Raw genomic sequence first — 15,718 nt, 5'->3', positions numbered from 1 at the left:
CACCACAAGTCCCATCTAAATGATAATATCCCCTTTTGATCTCGAAGTCAATAAAATACAGTAATGAAGCATTATAAGACAGGAAAAGGATTTAGCAACTACAAGCTAATTAGATCACGTTCTTAGCTGACTGAAGGGTGCAAATTGTTTCAGTATTACTGCTGTTAACATACTGTAGATTATGACTACAACTTCATTCCTTTTAGCAGCAACTGGCTGATGAGGGATACTCAAGCCAAACAAGCTTCACTCAAACACCTTTATCAGTGTGGTTGGTCCTTCCAGATTCTGACATTACTAACTACATCACTCAGAGGTTTATCAATAGATTTCTTGTCACTAACTTTCTTAGTCAGGAAATAAAAGTCTGATTTCTGGATTAGTCCTTTATAGAAAGACATTGTTACACTGAGACACAGAAAAATGACTATCCAGAAGCAGTATGCAGTGCTGTTGTAGCCATGTGTTGGTCCCAGGAAATTAGAGAGACAAAGTGGGTGAGGTTGATATCTTTTATTGGGCCAACTTGAGAGAGGGAGAGGGAGAGCTTGGCCTGAAGAAAAGCTCTGTGTAAACTCAAAAGCTTGTCTCTTTCACCAAGAGAAGTTGATCCAATAAAAGATATTACCTCACCCACTTTGTCTGTCTAGACATGGCACCTTCTAAACTAATATGTATGTTTATATTCCAAGTACTTCACTAACTAAAATAAATTGTTACTACTTTATACTTCTGTTTGCACCACACACAGCGCTATGGGAAAATGAGCAAGATTTTGTTCTGGCTCATAACTGCAATAGAATGCTAAATTCCAATTACAGAATCTCTATTAGTGGAGAATAATGAGGAAGTCCGAGAGAACAGAGATTCCTGGTTGAGTTTGTAGGACTTGCAATTAGAAAACACCCCATCATTTAACTTGTAAACTCAACACATTGTATATAGAAATCATTAGAAAGTAATAAACACAGAGATGCTCCCCAGTCCCTAATTTTGTTTTTACAATCATTTGCAACAGTCCCAGCCTGTCTAAACTATTTTGTTATGGCAGAGGTGGGAGGGCTTGAAGAGGGGGAAGAAGACGTTGTTTCAAAAGAAGAATCACCCATTTTGCTCACTCTAGAATTCTGGAAGTTCCTAGGATAAATATCTTCTTTCAATTTATAAGATCTACAATTTATTTTTTAGATAAAGTTTTGAATTAAAGCTGGCATTTCTAAGTTTCCTGCTGGTGGACATCTCACAGTACACATTTCATTTGTTACACCAACTGTTTGAAATCTGATGTTAGTGATAATCAACTAATTTGCTTTTAATTACTGTAATCTGTTAATTCATGTGTCATATGAGAAGAGCAATCACTCATGAGTGCAAGAACTATAACTAAATTATTTTGATGATGCCAGAATATAGCGGTATGTGTTATTTGTACCCATATACATTATATAGTTTTTATAAGTAATAAACTGTGGAAGGAAATTTTTTCAAGACTCAACATTTATTCAGATGAATTGTGGAAAAGTGTGCTAATCAGATAGCTGCATGGTTGATCATTATTCACACATGAAAAAAAGTTCCATAACCTGGTCATTGATAGGCTGAGACACATCATAGATCAATTTATCCTCAGATACTGGGGCACAATTCTCTTTGACCCATTTGATATGCTTTCTAGGCTAAGCTAATCAGCATGTAACAGGTCAAGATATACTTCCAGTGAGCAGTTTTCATTCTGTCAACCAACACAAGTGTGACACTCTGTACCCTGGACCCCAATATTCATCACTGTGATATGATTAGGATATGTTTTGTACAAAGTATGCCTTGTGAGGTATTATTAAAAAAGTCTTGAGCTGCTGAACATTAATATCCTGTTGAATTGTATGTGTTACTTTGTATCTGAAGTTATGAAGTTTTGCTATGTGTGCGTTACTGAAATATGTTGTGAGGTTGGGAACATCCACAGCCAGCCTTTCAGTGGCAACAAAGGAGCACCTAGTAAGACAGATTTGCATCAGGACCAACCAGACGAGTTGATGGCCCATTAAAGAGAATCCACTCTCCCATTGGCCATCCCAGAGACTCCTCAGAGAGGGCACTGTATTCAGTGAGGGTAGCCTCAGCAAGGACCTTCCTAGCAGCTGGAAGAAAATATAAAAGAGGGACAGTGACTTCATCACTTGGCCTCTCTCCTCCCACATCTCAACACCTGGAAGATCATCTGGAAGACAAAGACTTTGAACTGGGGAGATTGGTTCCAGGCTAAAAGGGAATCCAGCCTGTGTATGAGGAACTGTGAGCTGCCTGTAACATCTATTAGGGTGATAGACTGTTTGATTCAAATCTTGCTTAGTCTGTTAAAGTTAGAATTTAGACTGAGTTTCTATTTTTATTTCTTAGGTAAACAACTTAGAGCTCTATGCCTGCTACTTAAAATTAATTAAAATCTATCTATCTTTCTGTAGTTATTAAATCTGTTTTATATTTTACCTAAAACAGTGGGTTTTTGGTTGAAGTGTTTGGGGAATCTCAGCTCAGGTTAACAAGGGCTGTTGCACATCCACTACCCTTTGTCGAAGTGGCAAACTAATTAAATGAGCTTGCACTGTCCAAGGGAGTCTTAAGCTGTGTAAATCGGTATATTTCTGGGGTGCAAGGCTGGCAGCTGGAGTGATTGGCTGGCGACTCTCTCTGTATGATTCATGAGTGTCTTAGAGAGTATTCATGCAATTTAGTGGGTGTGAGTCTTCACATGCTGATGGCTGAGTGACCACAGCACACCTGGAGGGGCTTGCTGTTTCTCAATGACACAGCATTGTGAGAGACAGCCCAGGCTGGAGAGTTAAGGGGGCACAGTGTTCCCACAGTTCCAGGCTGTATCCCAGAGAGCCCGTCACAATCAGATAAAGGCATTCCCTATTATCGTCAGTGGAAATTGGACAATGTCCTAAATGAAAATTCCATTACAATGACTTTTCAGAATTCAAAGCATGTGTTTGAAAATAAATAGGATGTTTAAAGTATGTTTTTAATTTTTTTTAAAATGTGAGTCTCTGATTTGAAAAAACAATTATCAGAAAGTACTGTCTCTGCGCCCCACTAGTTCCTTCCCTTGCATCTGATTGAATCTGAGGCCAGGCCTAACTATCCAGATGTCGTATTTTGGATTATTTCCCCTCCTTCCCAGGAGCATTACTGTTATTTGAAGTATGCCCAGTGGCCTCTTCCTTCTACCAAAATTGACATCCATCCATGAATAGGAACCATGATATATATGTGATGCTGATCACTGCATGACAACTTTGTCCCTGTAAACACTTTACACCATTTATTGACCTGACGCTTTCCCTTCTTATAGTACCAGGGAGCAAGAGGTCTTCTTTTCACCAGTCCATTCCAAGCAACAAAATCTACAAAATGATCCTAGAAGAACAGATGCCAACCCCATCAGTTTGTTACGTACGGCATACAGAAGTCATTATTGTAAAACCTGAATTAACTCTCACAAATCAGTCTCATGGATTTGGGAGTTAAAAGTTGCCAAGAATCTGAAGCAGCACAGCATAAGAGATATGAGTTGTCGTTGCATGAGCTCTCCATCTGCAACTTTGCATATACTTGGTAGGGTGATCTGTCTATTGCGGAGGATTGCCTATCACGTGGGCTTGTCTACATGGAGATGCTCAAAATTATTAATCCAAATTAATGAAAGGTGGTCTAATTAAACTGTATTAAACTTCTATGTGATGTGAGATAGCGAAGGCGGAGGGCAGCAGGAGAGTGGTGGATGGGAGATATGTGAGTCCCAGAATGCTCAGGGCCTTGTTTCCTACAGCCTAACTGAGCCATTAGGGGGCAATTAGGAGCAGCTGAGGCTGATTAAGGACTAGCCAGGTGCTCCATAAAAGCCCTCTGCTCCAAACAGTCAGTGCAGGAGCTGGAGGAAGTAGGAGTGCTGACCTGACCTGACCTGACCTGACCTGACCTGACCTGACCTGACCTGACCTGACCTGACCTGACCTGACCTGACCTGACCTGACCTGACCTGACCTGACCTGTATAGAGGACTAAAGAGCAGAGTCTTGTCGTGGAGTGGCCAGGAGGAAGGTACTGGCTCAAAAAGCCAGAAGGACTGAAGGAAGGGGAAAAGTAGCCCAGGGAAAGAGCGTGCAGTCTGGAAAACAGTACCAGCAGCACATAGCTGCTCCTCATAGGGCCCCGGGGCTGGGACCTGGAGGAATGGGTGGGCCCGGGTCCCTCCCCGCTCCCCTGGGAAGATGGGGTGACGGGCAGCTTCCCGGCCCACTACAAGCTGAAGAGCGCGAGACCCACTAGGGGGAAGCCGGCCATCAACCACAGTGGACACACTCATTCTGAATGAAAGTGACTTTAATTCAGTTTAGTTGAATTCACTTTGGAAGTGAATTAATTAATTAAAGATTAATTTTCACTTCCTAAGTATGATAAGCAAACTTGTTATCTTTTTAATGGAGACTCAGGGACTGCTGCATATGGCAGACTTTGATGGTCATAAAAATTATTTCATTTTAATTAACCTGCATGTTTTATTAAAACTAAAATCAGATGCATTACTGAAGAAACATTTGTGATTTTTCATCATTAAACTCTGCAAAATAAGACATTGATCATGGTAAGGTTTGGAATCTTCTATGCTCTCTACTGCACGTTTGAAGAGACTTAATCGTTGCAGTTTCATTACACATGAATCAATATTCAGTTACTAAAAAGAGTATCTATGAATAGAGAAGGAGAGGGAGACAGCTTACATTCACAGCAACAGAAGACTTACCTGGCTTGAAAGCAGGAAGTAAGGTGATAATGGGAGAATTAAGGAAACAAAATTTGCAAATAGTCATGCAATTTCAATGGAACATAGAGGGCATTGGGGAACTGAGAGAGAAATGTATGAGGAACTTTGTGGGTAAACCTTGTATTGTATTGTTATCGTCTGCTTTTGGAAAGCTGTCCAAACTTGTATTCAAGCAGTTGCTGCAGCTACAGCCACTTCTGAAATGTTGATTATCCAGGCTACATCATAATGAAGAGGCACTAAGTTAGGTTAACTTGGCCTAAAAGGCTGCTTACTTCACCTTGTCTTATCAAGAAAAAAGATTAACGAAGCTGTGTGACATTTATGCAGCTTTTGGGGGAGAGGCAGAGGGTTGCTTTTTTAATAGATGAAATAAAAGAAGGAAATCCTTTCAAAGCTAGAAACATCTATCACAAGTTTTATCCTGATCTCTCACACGCACACACACAGATTGGCTTTGTGGCTTTAAGACCCTTAAAATAGAAGATTATAAGGGAAATGTTAACACATACTTGACTATGCTGTAATAAATATGGTTGTATAATTATGCATTTAAACCTCCTCTTAGACAAAATGGACAGTACTATAAAGAAAATGTAAACCTCAGAAAGTTTGATTTAGTTGAAAGCATTCCAAATTAATGTTTTGCTTTTGCATTTTTGTTATAATATACTTCAAAGTTCTGCGATGTTTTCAGGTCAAGGCAACAAGTATTTAAAAGTAAAGCTGGACTTTTAGGTCACTTTCTGGTTTATTTTCAAGGTATAAAAGAAAAATCATTTTACCTGATATTACTGCAAACCAATATCCAATACATTGCAAAAGTAAAGGTCATTGGGCCTGATTCTCATTTGTACTAAGGCTCCTTTATACCACTTTGAAAGTGCAAAGGGACATTGATGCAGGTGTAAACATAATTTACTCCCACCTTGAGGCCCCTTTTTCACTGCCCCAGCTATGTAAAAGGGCCTTAGGCCAAGCCTACACTAATAAATTAAACTGATCCAGCTGCATCTCTCAGGGATGTGAAAAACCCACCCCCTTGAGTGACATAGTTAAGCTGACCTAACCCCTCTTATAGGCAGTGCTTAGGTCAACAGAAGAATTCTTCCATTGATGGAGCTACTGCCTCTTGTGGAGGTCAATTAACTACAGCAAGATAACTTCTCCCATTACTGTAGGGAGTGCCTACACTGAAGTGCTACAGAGTGTAAGTGTAAATGAGTATCAGGCCCATTATGTCAAAATATGGCATTAAATAAAAGTAATTCAACTCAGACCATAAATTGTCACTGGAACTTAAATATTCAATTTGATAACATCTCACTAGATTTAACTTGGGGCTAGATATAAATTAACATCTGAATAATCTGCTATCATTCTGAAAACTAACACCTGAAAATTCTTGTCCATTCTTGTCTTGTTCTTAGTCTACAGCTTTATCACAAAGATTGATATGAAATATGATGAGATGAACAAAAATAGAACTCTGCATATAAATGCACCATTTACGGGATGCTAGTCTAACACATTCAGTGTATTCTGAGTAGATCAAATCACTGGAGCTACACTAACTTACACCAGTGAAGGATCTGGCCCCATTGTTTCGCTCTCATTTAAAAATTTTCCTTATGCGTCTCTGCAAATGATTTTTTTCCCCACTGTTCAGAATGACCGTGCATTAACGGTATTATTATAGTTAATGCTGTCTATGGAAAGCCATATGATACTGTGGCCATACTGCATTTCCTCTTTGTTTGGCTTGAAACAATGTGTTCATCTGGCTTTTGTGCCACCTTTGTAATGTGATCTGTGTCTCTACTTTGATCCTACTACAAACTATAATTAGCGCCGTTCTGGCAGCCTTTCAGATATGCACATTTCCAATTTTTAAGAAGTCTTGTTTTGATCTGTTGCAAAGCGACAGGATGGAGGACAAGTAGGGCATCATCTCATGATGCTTTTACTGGTGTGATCTATGGGGTCCTTTTGTGAGAGAAATTATTCTATTTTTAATTTCTGTGCACATAAATCTTCATATATATCTACAATGTTATTTCACTTGCCAGAATGCTTGATCAAATATTAAGTATGAATACAGCTGAATGAGAAGACGGGGGAAGAGGAAATACTAGCGCATGCCATACAGTCTATTATCCCAAAATATATAGAGGGTTTATCTGATGCTTCTTTAGAAAAATCCAGATATCCTATCCTTCCTTGTGCAAGAGGCCAATTATATAATGCTTTAATATGAAGGAGAAATTGTTTCTTGAACCATACAAGTAGTCAATTTACCATGAAGCATGAGTTTTATCATCTTTTCTTAGGCCCCGACTGTGCAAAGACTTACATATGTACTTAATTTTATGCATTGAGTTTAGTCCCATTCACTTCAGCAGAACTAATCACCTGCATAAGTCTTTGCAAAATTACCAAGATTGCAAGACTGTATGGGAAAGGACTACTTCTTCACATACATTTGAATAAAATTGAGCACCTTGCACACACCACTGAAATAATATATATGTAGGTTTAAAATTAGCCAACACAATAATCTTGCAGCCAGTCTTAGCTCACAGCAGTAAAACAGCACTAAACTTGGTCATATTACAGTAGTATGTAATGGCACTTTTCTGCACACAAGAGATTCCAGAGGACTGGAAAAGGGCAAATATAGTGTCAATCTATATAAAGGACAATAAAGACAACCTGGGGAATTATAGATCAGTCAGCTTAACTTCAGGACTCAAAGATAATGGAGCAAATAATGAAGCAATCAATTTGCAAACACCTAGAAGATTATAAGGTGATAAGTAATAGTCAGCATGGATTTGTCAAGAACAAATTGTGTCAAACCAACAACCTAATAGTTTTCTTTGACAGAGTAACAAGCCTTGTAGACGGGAGGAAGCAGTAGCTGTGGTATATCTTGACTTTAGTAAGGCTTTTGATACCATCTCACATGACCTTTTCACAAACTAAGGAAATATAACCTAGATGAAGCTACTAGAAGGTGAGTGCATAACTGGTTGGAAAACCATTCCCAGAGAGTTCAGAGTGGCTCATTCAAGCTGGAAGGCATGTTGAGTGGGGTCCTGCAGGGATCAGATCTGGGTTCAGTTCTGGTCAATATCTTTATCAATGATTTAGATATTGGCATAGAGAGTACACTTATAAAGTTTATGAATTATATCAACCTGGGAGGGGTTGCAAGTGCTTTAGAGGATAGGATTAAAATTCAAAATGATCTGGACAAATGGGAGAAATGGTTTGAAGTAAAGAGGATGAAATTCAATAAGGACAAACGCAAAGTACTCCACTTAGGAAAAAACAATCAGTTGCACACATACAAAATGGAAAACAACTGTCTAGGAAGGAGTACTGCAGAAAGGGATCTGGGAGGTCATAGTGGATCACAAGCTAAATATGAATCAATAGTGTCACACTGTTGCAAAAAAAAAAAAACCCAAACATCATTCTGGGATGTAATTAGCAAGAGTGTTGAAAGCAAGACAAGTAATTCTTCTACTCTACTCCACGCTGATTAGGCCCTAACTGGAGTATTGTGTCCCATTCTGGGTGCCACATTTCAGGAAAGACATGGACAAATTGGAGAAAGTCCAGAGAAGAGCAACAAAAATTATTAAAGGTCTAGAAAACATGACTTATAAGGGAATATTGAAAAAATTGGGTTTGTTTAGTCTGTAGAAGAGAATACTGAGGGAAGACATAAATTTTCAAGTACATAAAAGGTTGTTACAAAGGAGAAGGGAGAAAAATTGTTCTTGTTAACTTCTGAGAATAGGGTAAGAGGCAATGGGCTTAAATTGCAGCAAGGATGATTTAGGTTGGACATTAGGAAAATCTTCCTGTCATGGTAGTTAAGCACTGAAATAAATTGCTTAGGGAGACTGTGGAATCTCTATTGTTGGAGATTTTTAAGAGCAGGTTGGACAGACATCTGTCAGAGACGGTCTAGAAAATACTTGGTCCTGCCTTGAGTGCAGGGGACTGGACTAGAAGACTTCTTGAGGTCCCTTCCTATCTTACGATTCTATGATTTTACATGTACTGTTAGTTAGGAGTAATGTTAGGATTTGTGTGCCAGGATTAAATAATATAATTCAATGACAATTTGTGTCCTTTATCTAATATTTTAATTATTTTCCTTTTCCAATAAATGTATCATGTCTCAATACAATTAATCTATCCCCCAAGCAAAATTTGGAAATAATGAAGATAGATAGCGAAGACAGCTCATTAATGTTTCCTTATTCAGCATTCCTGCCATTTTAATACTGAACGGTATTATGAGTGTGTGTTTGTGTATCCATAGATAAAGAGCAGTACAATTCAAAGTTGTAATTTGAATAGCAAGATGCAGTTTCATGAAGCAATTTGCTAGTAAAATAGTGTTTAAAAAAAAAAAGCAAACAATATTTTTATGTAAGACTTTAAAAATAGCACCAGATTGGATTAAATTTACAATGCTGCTTGTAACATGACAGATACAGTATCAGATAGTGGGCTTGTCTACAGTACAAAATTATGTTGACCTAAGTTATATCGGCATACCGCTGCCACAGTTAATCACTTTTGCATTTCCACACTACACTCCTTATGTTGGCAGCGTATGTCCTCACCAGGAGCACTTGTACTGACTGTACTGTCAGTGCGGTGCATCATGTGGCGGCTTCTGAAAGCCAGTAACAGTCAACATAAATAACACAGTGTCTACAATGACATTGCATCGACCTAACTCCATCAACATTGATTCTACACCTCTCGTAGAGATGAAGTTATTAAGTCAGCATAGCAGGGCACTTATGTCAACAGGAGTGAAATTTTAGTGTAGACACTTACATAGTTAGATCAACGTAAACTGTCTTGCATCAATTTAACTCTGTAGTGTAGATCAGGACTTAGAGCTTGTCTACACCAGTGCAGCTGTGCTGCTGTGCTTAGTGAAGATGCCACCTACACCAATGGAACAGCTTCTCCCATCAGCATAGGTACTGCACCTCCCAGAGAGGCAGTAGCTATGTTCACGGGAGAAGCACTCCTGCCAACATAGCTGTCTACGCTGGGGGTTAGATCAGTGGATTTTTCACACTCCTGAGCTATGCAGTATATCAACATAAGTTTGTATGGTAGATCAAGGCTAAGGCTTGAAGTGAAACAAAGCACCAAAACAGGAAAAACGTACCTGGTTTAGATTCAGAAAAGGGCAGAAAAAACTGAGTAGCTATGTAAGCGCAGGTAAAGAGCTGGAGGTCAGGCTGCCTGTGGCTCTCTTAAGATAGCCTTAAGTCATTTCTGAGTCACACTATGTGCAGATTAAGTTTAAAACTATGTACATACAGGAAGTTCAGTGTATGCCATAGATATTTTTTCACCCCTTAAATGCATGGCATGACTCATGGAGGGTAGGGTTATTTTTATTCTGTTTTGTTTTTTAATTTTGTAGCAGCTAAAGGAAGAGAAGAGAATTTCTGCTCTCAGTCACATCACTGTAAAGACATAACTCCACTTACTTCAGTGGATTTATTTCCAATTTACACTGATGTAACTAAGCTGTACGTGGCAGAGAGATCCTCAGTCTCTACACTTGATTCAGTTTTCTCTGTAGGTAAAAATTATAAAGCAACACTGAAGAGTGACAGAATTATTAGGTTGCTATGATAAGTAAAAAACCTTAGAAATATATGGCATTGTAACAACTAGGGTTTTCAGTGCAGTAGATAGGGAAACTAAACATTCAGTTTCCCTTAAACATCAGAAAATCTGGGTAGTCAATTCCCAACCATCCACTGCACCAGATAGAAGGCCAACTTTATATCAGGCATGAAACAGGTGCAACAGGTTTTCAGTAGTGAGCACCCAAAGCAGGATTGACATTTGCTGCTGGCATGCAATTTAAAATGGACAATTCTCATAGTTAAGCAAACAGACTGTACCGTCCCTCTCTTAAGTAACTGGTAAAAATAGAGAACACAAATTCACTCATTGCAATGGTGGTTCTGAATACCGCAACTAAATCAGGTTCTCTAATTCAACAGATCCAGCACTGGTCTCAGTTGCACCCGTTTTACACAGTTGTAACTCCATTCACTTTGGTGAGCCTGCTTTGGATTTGCACCATCACAGGTGAAAGCAAAAATCAATCCCTCTGACTTGGAGGCCATATGACATGTTTCTGTCTCAAAAGTGCATTTCCTGTTTTGTTTTATTTTCCTATATGAATATTAATAAACTGCCTTGAGTAATGACAATATAGAATATCAATGAAGGCCAAGAATAGCCAGGAAGCTAAAAGTTCCTTTAGGTAATCTTTTATTTATTCAAAATCAACTTTTGAAAGTGGTGAGTTTTAAGAATACACGCAACATTATCATTAGGCCATTTGTTCTGGGTCTCCCATTCCCTTTGTAGGATGAGTGCACACACATGCACACACCCATACACACTTATATTTCCATAAGTGGAGGCCTAATCAATAAAGCATGGCACTATTAAAAAACAAAATATTTATTCTATATAATACAAATGAGAGAAACGCATAATGTTTATAGAAGTCAGAGATATTCTATGTATGTGACAGTGGATAGAGCCAATTCTATCTTGCCAAACTAATCTCAGGTTTGACAACAAATTTGGAAAGTCAATACAAATTGAAGATAACTAAAACAAATGTAAACTTTTAAGATTAGCTATCCTAGTAAGGCCAACCTCATTAGCTTTGGCTAACAAGGAGATCTAATTATAAGTCACACACACTGGACAAAGATTGCCTTCTCAGAACAAAGTCACCTTATCCTAACAAGATTCTTACACACAGGTTTGAGTATGATAAGCCATGTCACAATATGGCCCCAGCCATGACTGAAAGAGAGTAAGAAAGAAGAGTTTCCTTTTTAGATAAATGGGACGATTATCAACTGGTGTAACTCAGCATAGCTCTATGAAACTCAGTGCAGCTAGCATGATTTTCACCATCTAAAAAGGATTTTTATGTTCCTAAATGAAATTATACCACTGACAGTGAAGGGCATGCAAGTGCAATGGTCTAACAAGACCACCACAATACAAGTGACGTATGAATGTTTTGGGTACGAAGTCATGCAGTGCGTCCTATAAACACAAACTAAAAAAAGTATTTTAACTCTTCAAATCCAATTGTTTGTCCTAGCCCTGGGCAGTGGCTATCATTTTTACTTGTATCTCTTCTTCAGTAGCCAGTGCTGTGTTACACCCCACTGACACAGAGGTTGCAGGGTGAGGAGGTTCAAACTTTTCCTACCTGCTGCCCAAAAGGAAATTACACCACCATGGCTCAGATCATACAAGCACAGAGGTGCAAATGTTCATTCTCTTTATTATGCTGGGCCTTGGCTTTGATGTGATATCAATGTATCATTCCACAAGGGATGGTGAAATACAAGAGATGACATACTGTGAGCAAGGCCAAGCCCAACCACCCACAGAATTACCCACTGCCAGGCTATTAATAACATTTTTACTCAGGACATTTTATCTAGTTACAGCCTTACAGAGACCCTATACACGATGGTACCTACAGTAAGCACTGTATACTAAGGAATTAAAACACAGGCCTCAGTCCTGAATTGGGAGCATGCAAGCATACTATTATGACAGCAGAGTTCCACTAAAGTGCAGATCCATTTGCAGGATTGGGGTTATGAAGTGCTAACGCCTCCTCCAGCAGTCCTGTTACTTTACTTTAAAAATTGTCTGGCCTAAGGTATCTAAATTAGACACATTAAAACAAATTGTTTTAATTGTTTCCCACCAGAACCCTGACAAAAAGGTTTGCACATTTCAGGCCTGTCTCTCCTTTCATCTACACTAGTGTAACTCCACTGACTTCAACTGAGTTACACCTGATTTACACTAACAGAGGGGAGAAGGATCTAGTCCTTCTTATATACCTAAACGTAGCAAAGCGACTTTAGAAATGTAGCTCCATTGTGGTTGTATGGCCTGCTTCTTCTAATGGGTTAAGCTTTGTACCCCACAACAGAGCAGAAGGGATCTGAAATGGGCAAGAGAGCAAACATATCAGAAAACGGCTAGGGAATAACCGTAGGGAAAGGCAAAGAACTTTGCAGCAGCTGCCTCAGTTTCCTGGGCAGGCTGGGCCCCATTCTTCACACCGGCCAGAGGCGAGTGGTCACCGGGGACGTCATCACACTCCCGACTGCAGAAGCCAGACCCTGTGCTCTGCCAAAACTTTAGAGATTTGCATCACTGGAGTCAGCTCCGCTCACGCACGCATCGGCCCCGGCCCCAGCCCCAGCCCCTACCTCTTCTGCATCTCTGCCCAGGGGGATGCCCAGGGCTTTCAGGCCCGCCTGGAGCTCGCCGATGTCCACTCGCCCGTCTTCATTGAGATCCAGCTTCTTGAAGAGGTTCTCGTACCTGCCGCTGCTGCCGGCTTCTTCACAGGCGGCCTCGGGGAGGCCCGCGCCCCGCAGGAACCGAAACATGCTGCAGCCGGGGACGGGCGTGGCGGCGGGGAGACGCAGGCAGAGGCTGCCAGAGAGGAGCGAGGAGGCGAGAGCAGAGCCGAGCGGCTGGAGCGGGGGACGGGGCCTGGGCAAACGGGGGTCACAGCGAGGAGCAGGAGGCAGCAACCCGGGCCCGCGGCGGGAAAGGCAAAGGCGGCTCGTCTCCCTCGCTCGTCCGTTGCCTGAGCTCCCTGGGCAGCAGGCCACGGGCAGGGCCGGGGCGTTGCTCCCAGCCCAGAGCAACGGGGTGGGCGGGCAGCTAGGCTGGGCGGGCTCGCCCGGGGAAGCTGACGGGTGGGGGATGGGAGAGCTGCTCCCTCCGCTTTCCAGCTCGACAGGGAGCCGTGGGGCGGGGAGAAGCAGCTGAGCCCTGCTCGGCCCCTCCCGAGTGCGGAGGGAGGCGGGCCCGGGGTGAGGGCCATAGTTACACAAGAGAACTGCAAGGCATTTCCTGCCCGAGAGAAGGCAGAACGTCTCCGGGAAGCTGCTGCGCTGCACGCGGCTGTCACGGCCCAGGGCGTTGTGAACCTTTCGTGGCCAGCGACAGCATCGCCTGTGGGCAATACAGGGCAACCCAGGCCAGTTTAACTGAAGCTCCCAGTTCACTGAAACCCAAATACACCCCCTCCGATCAGCGTCTGCAGCAGGTCGGTGCTTAGCGAGGTGGGACCCTGTAAACGCCTCTGTTTATTACAAACTTTATTCAGCCCCCTTTTCTGCTGTCCTTGGATAAATGGGCTGGCTTGGTACTTGAACAGGTCGTTCATTAGTCTTTCCATTTATGGTAAATATTCTCTCTTCTCCATGGAGAGAAAGGATGGTCCTATTAGGGTACTAACTTGGGACTCAGTATCTTAGGTTAGCCTCGTGCATCAGTTCCCTGTTTGTAAAATGGAGATCATACTTCATGTGGTGTTGTGAAGATCAATACATTAAAGATTATGAGGCGCTCAGATACTGTGGCAATAGAGAACATACAAGAACCCAAGATTCATAGGCTTTTATATACCACACACATCAACACTGAGTCTGAGCATTTACGTGATACTAATTTAAAATAAATATTAGAAAACACAGGGAAATAAATGGTTAAAGGAAAATGTCAGGTTGAAGTTTACATTTTAAAAAATCCCTTGTCTATGATATGCTTTATATTACAAAAATAAAAATAATGTGCAATATTCAGTTTATTTTTTTGCACTTTATTTAGCTGACAATTAAAATAGATTAATCAATTTCATTTTGTTTGTAATCCCTTTCACTTTCAGATTCTCATGCAACAGCAATACAGCAATAATTGAGTTGCAAAAACTGCAGAAGACTATTTATAGAACTCCAGGTTTCAGGGCTGGTTCACTCAGTTATTGTTATTTATTATTTGTATTCTGGTAGTACTCAGAATTCGCCATCCAAACAGGGCTCCATTGTGCTAGGTGCTATGTAAACAAAGAAGACATGGTCCCTGCCTCAAGGCTCTGTAGGAGTCCTAGATCACCTGAGCCTTCCACTATCAGGAGCATGTTGAAATCACAGTGGAACAGTTACCACTCATGCTCCAGTACTGCCAGCTATGGAGTACAAGACGTTTTGTACTGACTGAGAGCTCTGTGGAGAGAGTACAATACCCCAAGGGAAAATTACACCAGTTCTAGACACATTCCTTAGTTGCTCCTATCTTCTGTGGCATAGCAGTCTGAGGAACATTCACTAAATCCTGAACACCTAGGTGCAACTGAATGGTTCTTCAGGGGCCCCCACATTTGTTTGAGTTAGCACTATGCTATTTTACCTCATTCCATTTAACTGGTACTTCAGTCATCACACCTTTCATTTTATTCCACTCTTCTGTGCCAGCAGGAGACATGCATGATGAGTGAGCTCCTTGCCTGTTACCCATGCTCTGGTAGGGCCTCTGTACCCTACCACAACCATTTGTTGGCTTCAGCTGAGGTCACGTTTCAGAATTTAGAAATGGTAACACTTAGGGTTTTGCCATCATCAATTTATTCTTTTTACTTTACTTTTATTGTATCATAAAGGCCAAAACAAGGACTGGATCTCCACTACTATTCATTAACAAACCCATTTAAATTCGTTCTTCCTTTGATCATTGTTAATGTGCCCAGGTGTAAAGCCAACACCGTGTTGCTTTAACAAGATATGACTTTATTTCTTACATCTTGGAGTGCATCACCACAGACAGCCACAACATGCATTAATTTTTAAATACATGGTGTATGTTATTTATTCCATATTATCTAACAATTATGCAATGGCTAATTAATTTTTGCATGATGACAGAATGCTCTACATCAAGTGTGGAGAATTTTTTTTTTTTTTGGAGCAGTGCTATTAA

General features: G+C 40.7%; 1 protein-coding gene across 2 annotated transcripts in view; it reads right to left on the bottom strand.

The window, feature by feature from the left end:
• Positions 1-13,649, bottom strand: part of SLC25A24 (solute carrier family 25 member 24) — a 37,775-nt gene extending 24,126 nt beyond the window's left edge. For both annotated transcript variants that reach the window (XM_067538332.1, XM_067538334.1), the window contains exon 1: positions 13,159-13,649. In XM_067538332.1, coding sequence (XP_067394433.1) covers positions 13,159-13,341 — 183 coding nt within the window. In that variant the 5' untranslated portion in view covers positions 13,342-13,649. The remainder of the gene's footprint in view (positions 1-13,158) is intronic.
• Positions 13,650-15,718: the final 2,069 nt, after the last annotated feature.

The sequence above is a fragment of the Emydura macquarii genome, unplaced genomic scaffold, assembly GCF_026122565.2.
Source record: "Emydura macquarii macquarii isolate MOO-44397 ecotype Brisbane River unplaced genomic scaffold, CSIRO-AGI_Emac_v2 contig_480, whole genome shotgun sequence".
NCBI lineage: Eukaryota > Metazoa > Chordata > Testudines > Chelidae > Emydura > Emydura macquarii.
Note: the sequence above shows the minus strand (reverse complement) of the source record. Positions and strands in the feature narration are given on the sequence as shown.